The sequence below is a fragment of the Lepisma saccharinum genome, chromosome 10 (assembly GCF_977018435.1).
Source record: "Lepisma saccharinum chromosome 10, izLepSacc3.1, whole genome shotgun sequence".
NCBI classification, from domain to species: Eukaryota; Metazoa; Arthropoda; class Insecta; order Zygentoma; family Lepismatidae; genus Lepisma; species Lepisma saccharinum.
This window is the reverse complement of record NC_139238.1, coordinates 83767724-83787789: the sequence shown is the minus strand read 5'-3', so window position 1 is coordinate 83787789 and position 20066 is coordinate 83767724. Positions and strand designations below refer to the sequence as shown.

Sequence of the window (20066 nt, the reverse complement as noted above, 5' to 3'; positions counted from 1 at the left end):
GAATAATATATTATGTTGAGCATTTCTCATAACGTCGACACTTGTATGAAAGGGTGCCCACAGTACCCACTATTACTAAGTTTACGCAAAAATTTATGATGGCACTTTACTTCTTGTCATACGGCAAAAGCTTCTGGGGTAAAGTTACATTGAAAATGTTTCTATTTTTTTATTATTTTTTTTGTAGTTTTTAAAATGGATGACACACAGGATGAATTTAACATATACATTAAACACTAACCTTTCCCCCCCTCTTATCCCAAGGTCTCTTGGATATTTTTCTGAATCTCTTCATACTCTTCATAATGTCAGAAATCTTTCACTTATAACATTGTCATAAGTAGAAAAATGACTTTATGTTCAAATTCCTTGCAAAATGTTTTTAATTTCCTGGTGAATCTTCTAGGGGAAGGTTGAAGCTTGTGGCACCTACGAATCTCTCTCGAACCAAGGCCTTGACTTCACCCGCTACCTCGCCGAGGAGGAGAAACAGAATGGAGCTGCGGTCGAGACTCCAGAGGCAATCGTCGACGCGACGAAAATCAGGGAGAGATGTGTAAGTATCTTCATGTCGACTGAATTCGTTGTTAACGTTGAGATTTGAATATGGGGACAGGTGGACTGAACTGGAACCGGTAGAAAAACAAAAAGATTAGTGTGGTTGAGTCTCGGGGAGTGGATGCAAAACGCATTTTATGGTGGAAAGAAGAAGAGTCGATACCGGGAGGGTGAGAGTAGGATGTAGCCCACCTGTAAGTGGTATTAGCTCACTCGAACAGCATACACGAGAGATTTTCAGACCCACACAGATAGATTAAAGGAGGGAGAGAGAGAGAGAAGATGGGGAGAGAGGAGGCAATACAAAAATAGTTAGAGTAATAGTGGGAGAGAGAGAGAAAATACAGAATGAAAGAGAGATAGAAAGATAAAAAAACTAAGGAAGAAAGGAAGATTAAGAGGAAGGTAGAAACAGAGAAAGAGAATAACTAGATAAACAGAGGAAGAAAGAAAGAGTATAAATAGAAAATAGAAAAACCCAGAAGAAGATAAAAGAAAGAGAAATGTGAAACATAAAGAAAGACAACTAAACAGAAAGTGAGAGGCAATTAAAGAAAGAAAGCATGATGAGAGGGAAAATGTAGAGAAAGAAAGGAAAGCAGAGAGATAGAGAGGTATTAAAGTAATAATAGAAATGATGGAAGGTAGAGAAAGAGTGCGAGAAGGAAGAATACAGAGAAAGAAACAGAAAAATAGACAAGCTGAAAATTAAAGAAGTATACAAAGTAAGAGTGGAAATAGGTAAAGAGAGAAGCAACCAGATTTAGATAAAGGAGAAAAATGAAACACAAAGAAAGGCAACTAGAAAATAAGAGAAATGTAAAGATAGATACAGAGAAACAAACGATGACAGAAAGAAAAAAGGAAGGATAATAAAAAAATGAATAGAAGAAGAGAAGCAGCAGAAGATAGAAATTCAGAGATATAGGAAGAAAGTAAAAACAGGTAAAAATCAAAGAAAGAATTAGAAGAAACCCAGAGGAAGAAGATAAGGGAGAGATGAAACAGACGAAGGTGGAATGAAAGAAAGAGGAGGAGAGATGTCACGAGCCAGAACTTTAGTGCTAAATGAGAAAACGTCAACCAGCTCCCCGTGATGAGAAGTCGCCAGGACAATCAGGATCTTTGTATCTAGTACCCATCTTTGAGTCAAACAAAATATTATAATTCACTTCTGGAGAGCTAGTTCAAATCTTGTCCTCTACATGAGTTTCGCCATTGTCGGTTTTACATACGATTATACCTAGGTATGTGTCATATCTGAGTCTAATACAAATACGAGGTGTGGCAATAAAGTTTCCGGATTGATTTTCTTATTCATTTCAGGTCACGTCGATAACAAAAAGCTGGGTAGGATACTGACCTGTGGACTATCCTCTGCCTGCGCACAAACTATTACGCACATGCGTAGAACAGTCTGGCTGTAGCATTTGTTAGAAGCGGACTGTGCATCAGAGCTCCGTCGGAATCATGTTAAGTTCCAAAGTGGAACAACGTGTTAATGTCACAAAACTTGGGAAATCCGCCACGGAAGTAGTATATTTAATGCTATAATAAACTCAGGAAAGGAAGAGCCCCCCTCAAGCAGGTTTGGCTATACTTAAAACAAGCTCAACATGAGCATATGAGCTTTTTGCTCAAGTGTGGAACCCTGCCTAATCCAAGATTTTTGTAAAAATGCCCTCGGGAATTTTTTGTGAAAGGAAGAGCCTCCTCAGATTGATTTGTCTATACTTACAAAAGTTGCATCAGCCAGATTTTTGTCTATAAACTTGTCAAAAATTGATATTTTTTTGGCCACACCTGAAATTAAGCCAAAAAGCTATATACACACACATACACACACACACCCACCCATATACACACATATTTACTTCCAGTTTAAGTTTAATTGATAAACAAGGGGTTCTGGGTTCGAGTCCTGATAGATTGAAATTCATGTGGCAAAATAATATTTCCATACGTGAGATTTTGAGAATAATTACTGCTAGTTGATATACAACTCCCAGATCTGAAAACCTGGTAAAAGTGTTATACAACAGAGCCTAGTTAATAGCTGTTGTCTGGGTATAAAATCATATTAACTGCTGTTATATTTTTATGAAGCAAAACTCTCTGATCAATACAATAGAATAGAGGTCAAGCAAACATAATTAATTGCTTGCATGTTCTTCTAATCTTTTAATCAATCCTATGTTTTGGCCAGTAATAAATTATGCTTGCCCGGGAAAATTATATTTCTTTTATGCCAACAGATATAATCTACACTGCGTCTTTTCAGAGAGAAATAACATATTATTCATCATCAAAGAGTAATTGCCTTCTTTCTGTATGCCAGCAGATATAATCTATATTGTGTTTTTTCAGAGAGAAATAACATATTATTCATCATCAAAGAGTAATTGCCTTCTTTCTGTATGCCTGGGAGATTTTATCTGTTGGCTTAACCTGCACTATGTTTTTTCAAAGGGAAATTACATGTCATTTGTCATAGAACTCAAAGAGAAATTCTTATCTGTACTGTACCCTCTTTCAGGGAAAATTACTTGCTATTCATCATATTGAGGAAATTCCTAGTATTGGCTTCATGGATATTTGTCATGCAAACTGAATTGCAGGTTTGGTCTTGTTGCAATAATATGGGCTCAAGTCTTTAACTTACAGAATAATTATTGCAATATTTCTGTATTTCAGCTTTTAGCAGATGTGTTGTGTTTTGGGTAGGTATAAAAGCTTTTCTGCCACGAGCAGATGTACTATAAAATTTGGGTAAGTAATATATTTCCTGACAGCAAAGTGTTGGTATTATTGTTTTTATAATCAAGGGGCTTCTGTGTTTGAATCGGCCCTCTAGAATTGCTCCGTGACTCTCTCATTTCTTACATCATAAACATATGATTTTTCACCTATGAGAATAACACTACATATAGTGTCATCAGGTAAAGCCTCATGGAATTCACAGATAATTTTAATGTTTGTCCTGTCATTCACCACAACTAGTTTCCTTTTTGAAGTGTTGATTACAAACATGGGTCTCTGTGCTTTGAATTCATCTGGAGTGTAATACATGTCAGTATTGCCTGTAGTGACACGTTTGAAGGAAGAAAATGCCTCATATAATTTGAGGAAATCATTCTTGGACATGTCTAAATTGTAATTTTCTCTAGGAAATACCTCATTTCTGCCATTTTTAAGATATATGTTCTTGATGTTGCAGCTATCAAATTTACTTTAATTTTTTTCCTGATTATTGTGTCTTCCAGTCTGAAACAATACTACTACAAAATCAGGCATGTCAAATTGTATGCTGGAGAATGAATTTGTAGCATCAAACTCATAATATGTACCAGATGCGGGCTTCTGTACGCATTGATATGTATAAAATTGCAGAGGAATCTGTGGATTTTTTATTATATCAGCTTTGTATTTAAGAGCATAACTGGCTTCGTATTCAACAACAGGGATTCTTAACTCCATAGTCTGAATAATGCATTTGCCTGCATCTGGTAGGGTATTAGGCAGAGCTTCCCCTGTAGAGTTTATTGCACTGTACCTCATCAAGGCATTATTATCATTTGCAGCTCTTCTAAATGTGATTCTTAACCCACCCTTCCACATAATTTCTTTGTAATCTGAGAAGAATCCTGGCAATAGGCGCATGGGGAACAGCACTGTGTGGTTTTTAGATAATATCTTATCACCAGCCTCAAATCCACCGATTTTGTAGTATGAAGCCTCGGTTTTGGATAATTTTAATGTGGCCAAAGCTGTGGAGGTAATGCCGGGATAATCCACTCTGTTTATAACAACGCCATGCTTTCTGATCTCAATTTCAGAGAATAGATGTGGCACAAAATTATCTACCAATCTTATATTTGTATTTGCCGGATAATCTGTTCCATCGAGCTTTACAACATCAAATTTGATGTATAAATCTGCTCTGTGGGGGTGTATAAATCCATCCCCTACATCAAGATCAACCTCAACCTCTGTGTTGGGTTGATTTAAATTTGCAAATGTCCTCCTGTTTGGGGGGAATGATTGTAGCTCATAACTCTCAATATTTTCCATTTTCTTCTTGTATGTATTTTTATTTAAATGTTAATCTCTATGATAGCAGTTGTTGTGGCTCCAGCAAAATCAACTAATTCTTCTTTTTCATTAGTGACCATCAATTCAATATTATCTATTCTGTTATGACACACAGGAAAATATAATGTTGGGGATGGATTGTAGATGATTGGCTCCATGAATTCAGAATTAGGTTTGAATGTTGCAATGATGCCTGTTTGTTTGTGAGTGCCTATGCCATTTGATTTGGTGATCATACCCTCAGCCACATTACAGTGAATATTTAGAGTCTCTATGGCTAAGAATTTAGGTATATTCATAGCAGTGTGTTTGATGCCTGGTTCAAGTTTTGTGTTGTTCTCAAATCCTAACAGCTCTCCTATAGTACAATCAACAGCAAATGAATTCGGAGAAAAAAGATTTTCTCGACGAAAAATGAGTTGGCAATGCTGCGAACACCGAGGCAATCTTGATAAGACGCTTGAGGAGCGTCGAGCAAACTTTCCTGAAAAGCACAACTCAACTCCAGTATCGAAGGTCATGCTACACGTGGATTGGCAACTTTCGGGAGCATGCTGTCTATCTACACAATTCTCCCCAAATGCCTGTTTGAAGATGAACCTTCGGCTCGCATTTTATTTTTCAAATGTAGTTCTGACGTTGTAGTCATTTTACAATTATTTTTATTTGTTCTTATTTTGCTTTGCTTTTATGTCACCTTTACAATTAATCGAAACTATGAAGATGGATGATAATGAGATTAAATTGATGAAGAGACACTTAAAAAAGAGATTGCCAGACCAGGACTCGAACCCGGAACCTAAAGCGGATAATGTGGGGAGACCGTCAATAACTCCCGGCCATGAACTGGAGTATAAAATTTGTAATTGCTCAGGAGTATTTTTTGTTCTGTTCATGACTAATACCTGCTTTCGGACACAATTTATAAGTGACACACTTCGTTCGGTGGAGACAAGCCACGTATTGTTTGAGAGGAGGGACACATCTCGTTCATATACTAGATACAATCATGGACTATACTTGAAATGTTACGTGCTAAACAATACTTTCGGAGATCAGTTGGACATACAATTTTGATATACAAGTTGCATTTTCTCTACTTATTTATGCCTCATAGATAATCTCGCAAGAACGCAAAATGTTTTAATTGACTCGAATTCACAATGACTAATATATACTGGACCTACATATTGTAAATGCAAAATCTAGGTGACGAAAATATGCCTCAACACGAAATGAAAATGCAATATTCATTCAATACACTAAAAAAGCTAACCAAAGAAGACTTTCAACAACACTACCCACGTAACGTTTCCATCCTCTAACAGGGTTTTTGTTTGGAGTAAGAGTCACATGGCGTAATAGGATTATCATTCACTACAAAGCAATAGCAATAAACATGAGACAAACCTGAAATGAGGGGTTAGAATTCACCATAGGAGAAATGCAGCAGGTAAAACAAAGCACATATGTAAGGAAGAGGTGTGTAAGTGTAAGTTTCTATGTGAAAATTGACTGAGTGGTAGCACTAGACGATTTTACGTCAGGGATCCTAGGTTCGAATAACGGTCTGGGCATTGGTGTTGTTTCTGAATGTTCTATTTATTTTATCTTCACTCATCTTCGTCGTCGCGATTGCCCAAAAGTGGAAGAAAAGCGACGCTAAATAAAAATAACAAAATATATGTGAAAATTAGAAGGTTAATTAAGAGCTGATAGGTAAAATATACTCTATGAGCAATGTTCGATAGAAGTTCTGTTAAGATGCCAAACCTGTAAGAAGCAAATAGCGAAGTTGTGTGAAGGATTGAAGATAAGCTTCGATAACATGGTCACCTGGATTGTCTCGAGCTGAACCAGTAAATGGGCGATGTTTAATCCCCAAGGCCATTCTGCAAAACGAATGCCAAAAGAGGTTCGTGTGTGGATTTGGTCAGCATGAAATTGTTGGGTGATGATAAGTGAATGGTATTTTTTCTGTTTTCGTTATTTTACGTTGCTTTTCTACCTCTGGATCTTGAATGACGAATAAATTAATTTGGTGAACTGACAAACACAAAAAAAGCCAACCCAGTGGCTAATTGATTAGCGCACGCGCTTCGAACTAAGGTGAGGATGTGTCATTGTCTGCATCCCACTTCCATCTATCACATCTTCAACCTTCATCATTGCGATTATCCGAGACTGGTTGAACAGTGACGTGAAATAACAAAAATATCACCCTCGGTGTCGATTTCAAACGTTTGAAGTATTTGCTGTTTCTGCATTCAATAGCGGCTCTAGATTGTGACAGTGATGTGAAATGCTTCTTATTTTATAAGAAATAGTAAAACGAGAAGAGCGCTAGATATTCCTCTATTTTCAATTTTCTCTAAAACTATTTTCCCCGACTGTGGTGATAATGAATTCTATGTAGTATGAGAAATATACTTTAAATTAATTTATGCATATGCAACTGATTAAGAGAGCGTCCACGATGGCGCAAGGAAATCGTCGCCGCATTGTAATCAAGGAGTTCTCGGTTCGATGCCCGGTGGAGGCACATAGTGATTCGGATTCTTGTTTAAACTGTAGATCTCGTCCCGGTTTGCCTATTTGTGCATAAAACTTACTCAGAATGATTAAGGACTTTTCGAAATATTCTGTCTGTATCGGAATGGCAACTTTCTTCCGAACGAAAATCAATTCGTAAAGCAATAATACGCACAGCACCTCTAATTACCCACTGCCATTCAACACGCTACTATTCGTAAATTCAGAATTATTATTTTAGGGTTCAAATTCTCGCATCTGAAAGAGGGACACTTGGCCCCAAAAGTTTCAGGTTTGTTAACATTTACTAGCTAATGAAATTTTTGTTAAGCTCCTGGGACCTGAGGAACAAAAATATAGCTCTTTTAAAATGATTTCTCAAATTAAATGTAGAAATTATGCAGCACACTAGCCCAGGGACGCTATAGCTTATTCATGGGATGGAAAAATTGTCATTTCCGCCCCCTCGCCAAGCTGTATATTCGATTGACTTAGATTCGAGTGTTAATATTGGTTATGATTATTGGTAAGGTGATAAGAGGTTACATCATTCATTGAAACTTACGTAACAATGCGTACTATTGGTTATATAGTATAAACAATAATAATGACAATTATCGTGCCTAGCACCCTGATTACTCTACTGGGAAGATAATTTACACCTGTAAGTTTTCCGAAACAAATACACATTTCACTTCGTATGACAAGAATCGGCGATGAAATTTCGTAAGTAGAAATTCAGTAGCATTTGTTTACCTTAACTTTCGCAAGAAATGAAAAATTCCGTTTTTGAATTGTTGGATAGTAATGTCGTGACCATCCCTGGTATTTTCCTCGCATACCAACGATATATTTTTTAAAAAAATAGGGTTAGCAACCCTTAATGGAAGTCCAAGTGAATGACTTGCGATGTGGTAGTCGGAAACCTGGCCAGGACGAGCAATCGTTCATTGGAGCTACGGAGTCAAGATGCCATACACGTCTGAAGCTACCCGTGGCAGTATAATTTTCATGTTCGAATGTGGCCGCACAATTTCCAATATTGCAATAGCCATTGGAAGGCATGAAAATGTTGTTCGTCATTGGATAGAGCGTTTTCAACATGAAGGAGAAGAGGGCCTGAAAACAAGAAGGAAAACAGGGCGCCGCAGAGTGACATCGGGAGAGCAAGATGCTGATATTGTGGAACACATTGCAAATCATCCATTTTCTCCAGCCAGTATTGTTTCCAGACATTTACAACTGCAGTGTTCAAGTAATACAATACGGAGGCGTCTACAAGCTGCGGGGATACGGCACAGAACACCAGCGAAGAAATTGCAACTCACAGCGCAACACGTAAATGCTCGTCTTGGGTTCGCTTTATAATATCTAACCATGACAAATGACTTTTGGGAAACAGTAATTTGGACTGACGAGAAAGTGTTTTGTTCGGATGAAGATGGAAAAATTAATTTGTGGCGACCGGACAGAACTCGTTACGATCCAAGATATGTTCGTAGCAATCGAAGAAGTGGAAGAATTTCAGTGGCATTTTGGACGTGGATCAGTGCAGCTGGTGCAGGAGATATAGTAGAAATATCCTCGAGGATGGATTCCGAAGAATATATTAAAGTGCTTGAAGAACATATGCTACAGACAATTCGCGTTATTTATCCTTGCGAGGAAATGCCAATCATCAACTTCGTTCATGATAATTGCAATATCCATACGTCCACTAAAAAATTCGCCTGATTTGCTAAAAAGTGCTAGCAACGAAGCAATGGCTTGCACATCACCCTGACATTCAGCTATTCGAATGACCAGCAAAATCACCAGACCTCAATCCAATTCAAAACGTATGGTCCATTATGGTGAGAGAGTGGGAACCTGGCTATGAAAGAACAAGAGAACAATTACGTGGCCATGTGTATGACATATGGAGAACTATACAGAACAGGCCACGTATTTGTCATAGACTTGTTGAATCTATGCCCAGAAGATTACGTGAGGTAATCGACAACAATGGCTGGTGGACTCATTACTGAACACACGTCAACATTATTTGAAACATTGAAAATCAAGTTTATTTTTTGTTTGTTTGAATGAGTGTGTCCTTTCTTTCTTTCTGTTTTCCCTAGAGACAATATATTTATTTTCTTTGAAACATTTTGAACTCTGAATTTTACAAGGCTGCATTAATTTAGCATGAGACCATTGGGTCTCAAAATATGGCATTTCAGCTTGGAACAGGCAAACTAAAGTTGAGTTTGCAAAAGCAAATACATGTTTTTCACCCTTGTAACTCATTGTTTCTACCAATTATCGAGTGCTTTCTTTGCTTTGCGTTCCTCTAGGTCACTCAGTTGCCATTTTTGTTTGTGAGCATATACTAAGTTTGATTGAAGCTTATCCTCTATCCTTTCATCATACAACTTGACTATGGGCTTCAGGTTTGACATCTTAATAGAATTTCTATCAAATATAAATCATCAACTTGAAATATATTTCACTTACTAGCTCCTACTTTCCAAAATTTGGTATGTTTGGTTTTCTGATGATACACGTGATATCGTAAAATTTGAATATGATAGATTTGTATTTTATACCTATGGAGATTACTTACTTACTTTTGTATCTCAGATCTCTTGTAATTACCTACAAATTATGCGAAAAAATTCACTAATGATCCCCTCCCCCCGACCTGTTTTGAAGGATCGATCCAGCATCCACCTTACAGAAATTTCCATCTCGATCACTGCATATCAAGTGAGTGTGGGTCTTCGTGAATCTTCCCTGTAATGCAGATCCATAATTTGCTCCAGAGCATGTGAAGATAACTTAAAGCAATACTTGTGTATATAATTTTAATTTTGAACTATTTACTCATCTATTTACTTCTTTCATTGTGGGAGGGAGACTGACAGCCGGGAGATAGGCCCAGGCCCTTCCAGGGCTGTATAGTCACGTTTTTTATTTACTTCTTTCGGTCCGGGGTTCCATAACCGGTGGAAGCACATAGTGGTTCGGATCTCACTTTACAACGTATGTCAAGTCCCGATTAGCTTTTCTATGCAAAACGTGGATTGAAGAAATTACTTAGTCAAAATTTGTGATAGTTAGTTACTGATCGCAAGTTGCATTGTTGCAGAATATGGGGATACTAGACGTGTTGAAAGCAGAGGTGTTCATTTGGAATCGAACTCCCTCACCCTCCGAGATCGCGGTAGCCCTCACCCACCACCGCCCTCACAAGTCTTCCGGAGGGTGAAGGTGAGGTCTGCCCTCACGAGGATGAACACATCTGGTTAAAGAATCACGACGATGAGGATGAGTTATGATATGATAAAAGCACACAAAAAACAATGCCCAGGCCGGAATTTTTTTTTTAAAAAAAGGAATACACCTTTTCGGTAGTATCCCCCGTCATTCACACATTTCTTAAACTTTCACACATGTCAATTTTTACTCTAATTGTTTCTCGGATATGAACGAGATGTGCCTCCCCAAACGCCCCGTCAAACAAAAAGCGGATTCTCCCCAACGAACACATTTTGGATCTAATACCACTCATAAATTAAGTGTCCAGAAACAGATATTAGGTATGAATATACTATGAAATACTCCTGAGCAATTTCAAATAATTATAAGCTAACTCGTGGCCGAGAGTTAGAACGATGTGACTGAACTTCCCCGCTCTTGCTTCCGAGTTCGAGGCCTGGTCTCAGCATGGAGTTCTATCTCTGCAGTGTTTCCTTATTAATTTAAGGTAATTATCATCCATCCTCATAGTTGCGACAAATTATAAATGTGTCATGGTAAAAACAAAGCAAAATAAGAAACAAAAATATTGTAACATTACTGCAATGTCAGAACTACGTTGGCAAAAAAAAAGTGAACACCAGATCATTTTCAAACAGGCGTTTGGGGAGAACTGTGTAGAGGTAGACAGACAACATGCTCCCGAAAGTTGCCAATCGACATGACCTTCGGTACTAAAGTTGTGCGTTGAGAAAACTTTGCTTGAAGCTCCTCAAGCGTCTTATCACGAATGCCTCAGTGTTCGCAGCATTGCCAACTCATTTTTCGTCGAGAAAATCTTTTTTCTCCTAATTCATTTGCTGTTGATTGTACCCAGATCCACTGTTTCTGTGGCAGATACAATCTCTACTCTGTGAGTGACAGAATTTTGACTTAACACTACACCTCTGGGTAATTGAGCATTTAGAGTGGAGAGATTATACTGCCCTGGAGTGATGACAATTTTTTCATCCCCTACTGCAATTTTGTTGTTGTGGTGTGTAATATTGGGGATTAGGTACATGCCGTAAAATGGCCTGAGAGCTATTGTTTTGGGATACACTACGTCATCATGTAATTTGAGTTTCAATATTGAATTTTGGCTGGTGAGATGAAATACCCCCATGATGTTTTAAATACCACAAGGCTTTTTGAAAATCTTCAATTGATGGTTTATTTATTTGAGACATGTATCTAAGAACAGATAAACACAAATGTCCGCAATTAACATCTCTGAAATTTTGAACACGGGCATTATTGTAATAAAGATTAGCTGATTTTAGATATTTTATTAAATTTTCAGGTGGAACACCTCCAAATGAATCAAACACAAATGCCTCATTTTTTAAATATTTAAGATAACAAATCCAGTGAGTGCCCTGATTTTTGTACTTATCCAAATTAACAATACCACACTCTTTGTTGAGTGGTTGTTCTGGCAAAAAATCAGACATGTACACACCTCTAAAATGTTTGATGCCCAGTGGCTTGATTAAAGCTTCAATATCTTGGTTTGTAAGCGGCTCTTGTTTTTTTTAAACTTATTCATGGCTCTTTTAACACCTTTGCCTTGTTTCTCCATGGCCAGGTTATGGCGCTTCTGCTCATCTAATTCTGCCTTATTTTTCTTGGCATCTATTACTGTTTTTGCTATGGCGGCTGATCCCCCGGCCAAGCTCCCCACAGCCCCGAGAGCAGCTAAGATGGCAGGGATGGTAAATATAAATCCCCCCACATGTGATTTTTTTCTTGATTGCTGTAATTTTTTTAATTGGGGGGTACTAAGCAACAATTTCATACCATGCCCCTTTGCAATACAAGAATTTTTTTTCTTGCGCTGCTTTTTGGTCAAAAGACTGTCAATAGTTTTAAGAGATTTGAGACCTGCATAAGGTATTTGATACATAACACCCTTGGCCTTCATTGTAGGTTTATTATATACATATTCACAACCCCCACCCCAATTTTTGTTTGGTGCTCATAGCTATGGTGGTTCCCAATGCTGCTATTTTTTCACTCAAAGAAGCATCTTTGCTTACAAATCTGCCAAATGCAGCCTCTTCTAATTTCTTGTCTGCAACATGTCTCTTGTCAAGATCAGAATGTGTGTTGTATGCAATATCATGGTCTCTACAAGCAGCATCTAGGGGATTAACACCAGGATCACCTCTGTTTAATCTATGATCTAGTTTTGTGCCTGGACCACAATATTGATAGCCTGGAATGTGTAGTTCAAATGGCAGCTTGTTTATAATGTCATTAACAAGGCCCCGACCCTCAGAAATATTCCAAAATTTAGGTGGTAGAGTATTAATAATTTTTATGAGATATCCAATCCCCTTAGTGTCATTCACTATAAAATTAGACAATTTGGTGCTTATCATGTCCATAATTCCAACCTTTTCATTGTAAAAATTGTGATTGCCAGCATTTTCCTCCCCAGCTATCACCAATAACCTATCTACAAGTTTCCTGACATCATCAACCCACACAAATTCTTTAGGCAGGGTGTTGTATTGTTTGATTCCACTTCCAGTCTTGATTTGTGACCATATGGGCTTGATTAAATTATTGTATTTTGCCCCACTGCTAGACTTGACTCTTTTTTGTGTGGGATCATTGTTCTGGTATAGAGCATCTGATTTTATTAATATTTCTTTGTAATCCTCATAATCCTGATCTGTATAGCTGCCAGGTCTCTTCCTAGTCATCAGTTCCCACAATCCAGGTGTTCCGAGATACTTAACAAAAGCACCTTTTTCTCCAAGTCGAGATTCTGAATATACAATTATATTATCTCCCATAAATGTTACTCTGAAATTGCCAATTCTATGTATGATGCTACCATCACGCTCTGTGTCAGCATATAAGCCAAAAACCTCATCTTTTTTGTCTTTAGGTGTGGTTAAATACTTTTGAGCAAGAAGACCCAATTCAATAGGATCCTGAGTAGCCTCAATTCTTCTAGGAGCAATAGGACTAGGTGTGTGAATACTGGAAAGTGGGGTGAATGGATAATCTAATATGTTCCTAGCAGCTACAGGTACAAGCTCTGTGAGCAAATTTTGATTTTGCTCTGTAACAGTTTTGATATTCTTACCTAAATTATTAATAGCATCAATTACAGGCTGTTCTGTTTGTTTGTGTTTTTCATAAATTCCTCGGTTCTCTGATTTCCATCCCTTAAATCTTTTTACAAGATAATCTCTTAACTTAAGATCATCAATGATTGGCCTTTTCATGGTTATTTATTTATGTTTCAATGTCTAGAAAATTGTTGATTTTATTTCTGTATTTGCCAGTATTAGGTGTTCTTGTCATATCAATTGTGACAAACCCATAACTGTCCTGGCTCCAGCACCTGCTGCAAATCTTGGAAAAATCATTGTAGCTCAAGTCCCCACCTACATATTCATCATGTATGTGTTTGAGGTTGGTATGGTCTTGATGAAACACACATATAAAATTGCTGTTGTCCCGGATCAGTTGCTTGGGTATTTTTGAAAAAGTCTGTGCCAGGTAGAAACAATCAATGTTTTTGTGCCGGCCCTGTGTAAAGAAATTCCTAACCTTGTTTTGATTATCCAGTATAATGTCATCCAACACAACAACAGAGTTATTAAGACAGTCATGGAGTGGCTTAACATCTGATTCAAAAGTGGCTATATCCAGTCCATCATATAGCTTCATCAGCTGCTGATATTTTAATTGTTCCAAGCTCTTAGAGAAAACATACAAGTGCCTGTTTTTCCAGTCCAACCAGTTGGGTGCCAATAAAAAATTATCAATCATTAGTGTAGTTTTACCACAAGCAGATGGCCCAACAATAAGACATCTAATATTATCAGGCAGCAACTTGCCATTTCTCTTATTCTGTTGTTCAGGTTCTGGCAGCCTCTTTATAACATCCCAGGTGTTCATATTATCACTTTGTTTGCATCGATCCAGCTGTGTTCTGGGAGTCCCAGCCATTTGACAAGTAATTTTTTGCCTTTTCTGCGGATGATTTTTTCTATGAGATATGTGTCAGGCTGTTTAGTTTTGCTGAGCTCTTGTTCATAGAACCTGCCTTTGAGAATTTCTCCTCGGTGATCCTTTATTATATATGTGTTAAGAGTCCCGGGTTTAACTTGAACCACTGTAAATAATTCAGTGCTCCAGTTTCTTGTAAAGCCTCTTTTGAATAAGTGCTTATATTTGCTTATTCTTACTTGATCCCCCACCTTGTATTTGGCTTTTCTTGCTGTTGGCTGGTATCTAGGATAATAAACAGTGCTGATCAATTTTTGCTCATCAGATGAAGTTACTTCAGAGGGTTTCATGTTGATTGTGGAATGGACCGAGTTGTTATATTTATGTAGAAGTTCTGGAAGAATATTAATCCATTTATAATTACCCTGCAGTGTAAATTGTTTATACATATGATTTTTTAAGGTTCTGTTGAATCTCTCTACAATTGAGGCCTTGAGGTCACTGTAACTCGAGTAATGTTTTATTGCCTGGCTTTTAATAAATTGTTGAAACACTGAATTATAAAATTCTTTGCCATTATCTGTTTGCAAATAGCGCGGGGATCTTCCACTCTGATTGATGATTGTTCTGATGGCTTCTGTAACACATTTTCCAGTCTTGGATTTGAGTGGCACAGCCCAGGCAAATTTTGAAAATGTATCTATTACAGTGAGTAGATACTTGTGGCCCTTGTTGATTTTGTCTAAGTTTTTCAACTGTCCACTTGCCATTTCAATCAAGTCGCTTTGCCATAAATCATCTATGCCCTTTGTGACTACTGGGAGTCTCTTAAAATTATGTCGGGCTTGTCTGTGTAATTCATCAACAATAATTTGTCTAGACATAATATGTAAACAAGAATATTGCAACTATGGGGTGTTCAGCAGCTGATACTGCAGGATTTTCTAAATATAATTTGTCCCCTATTTGTATTTTAAATTCCAAAGAGCCATCATCTTCAACATATGCTGTTTCTAATGTATTGGGGTCTGTAAAATCCTGTAACTCTACACTGGTGATTTTCACTTTGTTATCAGCATTTGTTATTGATAAGGTGGGGTAGTGGTGTGCCTGTGGCTGAAGCCAATATTTGATCTTGATTGGTCTCAATGTGCCCCCAACAAAAAATTGGTAATAAAATTGTGCAGGGGACAGCATATATATTTTGCCACCTGGTGTAAATGGAGAATCATATTCTTTGTTGGGGATGCTGTACAATTCAAGAATTACTGAATGTTTTGGATTCTCGATTATGCCTGTTATTTCCTTTTCTGCTGTGAGCAATCTGCTTGTTACAGATTCAAGGTGCTCATTGATGGTCCTAACAATCTCATCGTGCCCAGGCTTGATTCTTATGTCCACAGCAAGTTTCTTGTATTGTTGCACAATTTCTTGGAGCTGGGTGGCAAAAACAGACAGAGCATTTGCTTGATTGGATTCCATGGTCCCTAGCTGTTGCTTGATATTAGCTACAATTTGTTGCAAATTTTCAACAATTGCCAATTTTGAATTTTGAGCAGTAAGATCATGGACCTGTCTTCTGATATCCTCAAACAGGGCAAGCAATTCATTAATATGTTGATTGGTTGGAAGAGTGGCCACTGTCTGTGTGAGATGTTTGATCTCTGCTTGGATATTCTTGATATCTTCTGATTTCAATATCCTATTCACTGCTCTCTTAATATTTTTAAGTTCCTGTGATGTAGGAAGATTTGATACTGTATTTTGCAAAAATTCAAGTGCCAATTTCACAGTGTTTAATTCAGAAGCATCAGCCACATTTTGCATAGCATTTTGGAGCAGGGCTATATCTGCCTGAGAGGGTGTGGATTGTTGTAAAATTTCAAGTTTTGTTTGGATATCATCTATCAAGTGATGAAAATGAGACAGTTCAGATTCAGTGTTGAGGTTTTCAAGCTTTGTGATTTATTGCTGGACACTGACAAGTGTATCTACAATACCGGGCAATCTGGATTCTAGTACATTTGCCAAATCACTTTGCACTGCTGCTATTGTACCTTCAAGATGGGTTATGGAACTTTAAATTTTTCCAAAATCTTCATATGTTTCAAGTTGCAGCTTAATATTTGCAACACTCCGAGTTATTGCATTTAAAGCATCAGAAGATGGCAAGTTGTTCATAAAATTTTCAAGTGTCTCAATTTTTTCTTTAACCTCGGCTATGGCATTGTTCAGAGGGTCCAGATTAGGTATCTGTAATGATTGATTTTGTTCTTTTAGAGTGGAAATCACTAGATCAAAATCTTCTTGTGATTTTATGCTTTTGACAATTGTTTGGAGCTGTGCCTGGACATTATTTATTTGCTCTTCTAATTGTTGTTTCAATTGCTCAGAATTGGTGGCTTGGGTCTTAAATTTGGCTTGAAGAGCTGCTACAGCTTCTTCCAAACTTTGAAAATTATCTAATGTGGCCAAATCAGTATATTTCTGAAGCAATAATTTGAGTTCAGAATCAATTTTAAGAAGAGGATCCATGCATTGTGATTGCAAATTTGTAATTTCTAATTGAAGGCTGGCATTGAGTGTGGTTTGTAAAGCTTGTAAATCACTTCTTAATTTCTTGACTCTGACATCAAGCATCAAAATCTCATCACTGTGATCTTCATGTCTTGTATGGCCAAAAATATCATTAGGCATTTTGTTTAGTGGTTATTTATTATTGAATATCTAATTCTTAATTCTATAAAAAAGGGTATAAGTTTGTCATATGATCCAGGGACCTCAATATATAAGCAATCACCAGCAGAAACAGTATAAACAGTGCCAGAAACCATGTTTGAGTGCTTAATTCTGTAAATATTTCTCCCTACTGAAATTTTAACATCACCCTCAGGAGTTGTAATAAATTGCAATTGCCCACCTACAGGTAATTGGTAATGATTTAAATTATTGTTAAATATGTACAATATTTTGCCTGTCTCATCATCAACATCTGTAAATATGCTGTTCAGATGAATAATTAACAAGCCACTCAGTTTAGACTGCATATCAGAAGAGGGTTGTGGTGTTGGCAGCTCCATAATAGCCTGTTTTTTGAACCCAAATAAGTTCATAAGCATGTTTATTTATTTCAAATCATGCTCTGTAATTGGGCATTGATTCCCATTTTTCAAATCACAATGACCCCATGGTAAAGTATGTATGCCACATGACAAAATACATCTCTTATCATCATGTGGGTCCAGAGCCACTTTTCTTACAATATTGCTAGTCAATAAGTGATCCACACTCTGAATTCTGGATTCTGATGTTTTGATTAAATTCTGGGATTTGAGGCAATTTTTATAATCTTCAAATTCAAGCTCTTTTTCCACAGTTACTTTGCCAATGCCCTTGGCCTTTTTGGCAGCAACACCACTACATGTTATAAAACTGTACATCTTGGCACTTAACCCAGCAAATTCCACAATAACATCACCAAGTGTCTCATCTTTTAACTTGCCGGGTACCTTTTTGTTGTGGGGTTGAATATTCAAATGGCCTGGCAATTCACTGGTATCAAAATATTTAAACAATTCAGGCTGTGCCATATCTTGATAAACATCTTCTGTTTTAATATCAAGAACAAAACTATCCGTGTCCATGTACATCAATTTTACACGATCCTTATAAAAAGGTTTCAACACATCATAATACAATATTAACATATGTAATTTGGCCAAATCCAATATTGCAGCCCCTACATAAATAGGTTTATCAAACTTAATTTTTGTTTTTTTTCATGTTGAAAAGTGCCATATTTTCATCATAAATTCTTCTATAATTAAAATTAGGCTTTGCAACCAATTTTTTGCTCAGGCTGGGGTCAGTAATTATTTTAACATCGGTATGTTTTCTGACATTTTCAATTGTTTTGCCATATACAGAATTGACCATCAATTTAAACAATGCCTTATCAAATTGGCTCTTTGCAGATGTTCGAAGCTTTGTGTTTGTATCAATATATGGCTTCAACCATCTTGAGTGCCTGAACCTCAAAACTTTGCCAAGTTTGGTCACTTGGACACCATGATGCATCAGGAACTGGAGGTTTTTGTAATATATGACATAGCCTTGTTTTGGCTCCAGTGTCATCATGAGCTTCTTCTGTTTAGAGCCAGGTGAGCACTGAACCTCAGGAATTGGGGGCAGATCAGAAAATTTGTTGTGTAAATCATCTGGAATTGTCAGATCAACCTCTAAGAAGAGTCCATAGTCACTGTCATCAAAGTCCTGAAGATCTTCAATATTGAAATCTTCAACCCATTCAAGCCCTGCATATGGCAGTTTTTGCATCATGGCATGACCATAGAGGCTGTTTGCATCTACATACTGTATATAATTTGATGGCCGTGCTGGATCATAATCAGGCATATATTTGTTATTTGCTGTGGCATATCTCTGAGAACATTGCACCATACCTCCTCTTATATCTTCCTCCATAAACAGATACTTATTTTGATCTTGGATCAGATCCAATTGCTTTCTGGTGTTTAAAAACATTGCAGCCCATGCTAGGCCCGGGGCACTGAAAAAATATATTGGATCCAGTCTATAATTTTGCATTGAAGATTTTCTGAATGCTTGAAGTATATCAGCTAAGAGGGTCACATCAAGTTTCAAATATGCCATGTGATAATCACCAAATGTCTGGCATTTTAAATTGTTCCACATCAATTGGGCATGGTGATAATCATCATCAGTGATTCCAGATCCTCTGATTTTGCTGTAAAACTCTTCTTGTGGTGGCAGGGAACACTCATCAAATTTAGAAAAATCTGTGACATAGTCATATGGATATACACCCTTCCGCCTAATTAATTTCAGGTCCTGATTTGGAAACAAGGCACGTGTGATTTTGAATTGATCATCAGATAATTGAGTGGCCAGTGTAGCCAGGCTAGCCGATAAAATTCTGTAAGAATCAAGAAATCTTATGTGAATAGGAACACCATTAACTTTAATTATTTTGCTAATAGATATATATTTTTCATCATTTTCAGCTTAAATATTTAAATTCTGCTTGTCAAACCCCTCATATCTGATCAGATGATGAAAATCATAATTGGATGCTCCATGGCAAAATATGGGGACAAATTTTGGTCTCTTGATCTTAATATTACAGCTATTACACAGGGCCATTAAGAATTTACCATCTGTATGAGAATGGTGATGTGCCTTGATATTTGTATCTGAAAATTCAGAATCACATACCGGGCATTTTTCTGCATTGTTGAAATCTTCAATCTGTTTCTCTGTTAAAGGCAACATGGGTTTTGATTTTAATAAGATGTTAGATGCTATGTCACGGCACTCATTTTCTATTCTATGTGCAAATATTTTGATGGCATCTGCTCCCATTCATGAATCTTTTTTAGTAACAACACCATCCTGTACAACCACATAATAAAAGCTGGAAGGTTCATGTAGCTGGTATGGTGTAATTGAAGATTCTTCAGGATCTGGATTGCAGAATGCAAGATGTTTGAGGATTGATTCAAAATCACAGACAATATATACTGGGTGTTCCAACAAGGCTTCAAACTTTTTGAATTTGCAATTTTCACTTGGATTAGGCATCACCATATGAACAG

The 20066-nt window shown here is 37.1% G+C and overlaps 1 protein-coding gene across 2 annotated transcripts in view; it reads left to right on the top strand.

The window, feature by feature from the left end:
• The window catches only part of LOC145993999 (ATP-binding cassette sub-family C member 4-like), a 215507-nt gene that overhangs the window by 79428 nt on the left and 116013 nt on the right, over positions 1 to 20066 (top strand). For both annotated transcript variants that reach the window (XM_083130042.1, XM_083130043.1), the window contains exon 13: positions 407 to 556. In XM_083130042.1, the coding sequence (XP_082986168.1) occupies positions 407 to 556 (150 nt within the window). The remainder of the gene's footprint in view (positions 1 to 406; positions 557 to 20066) is intronic.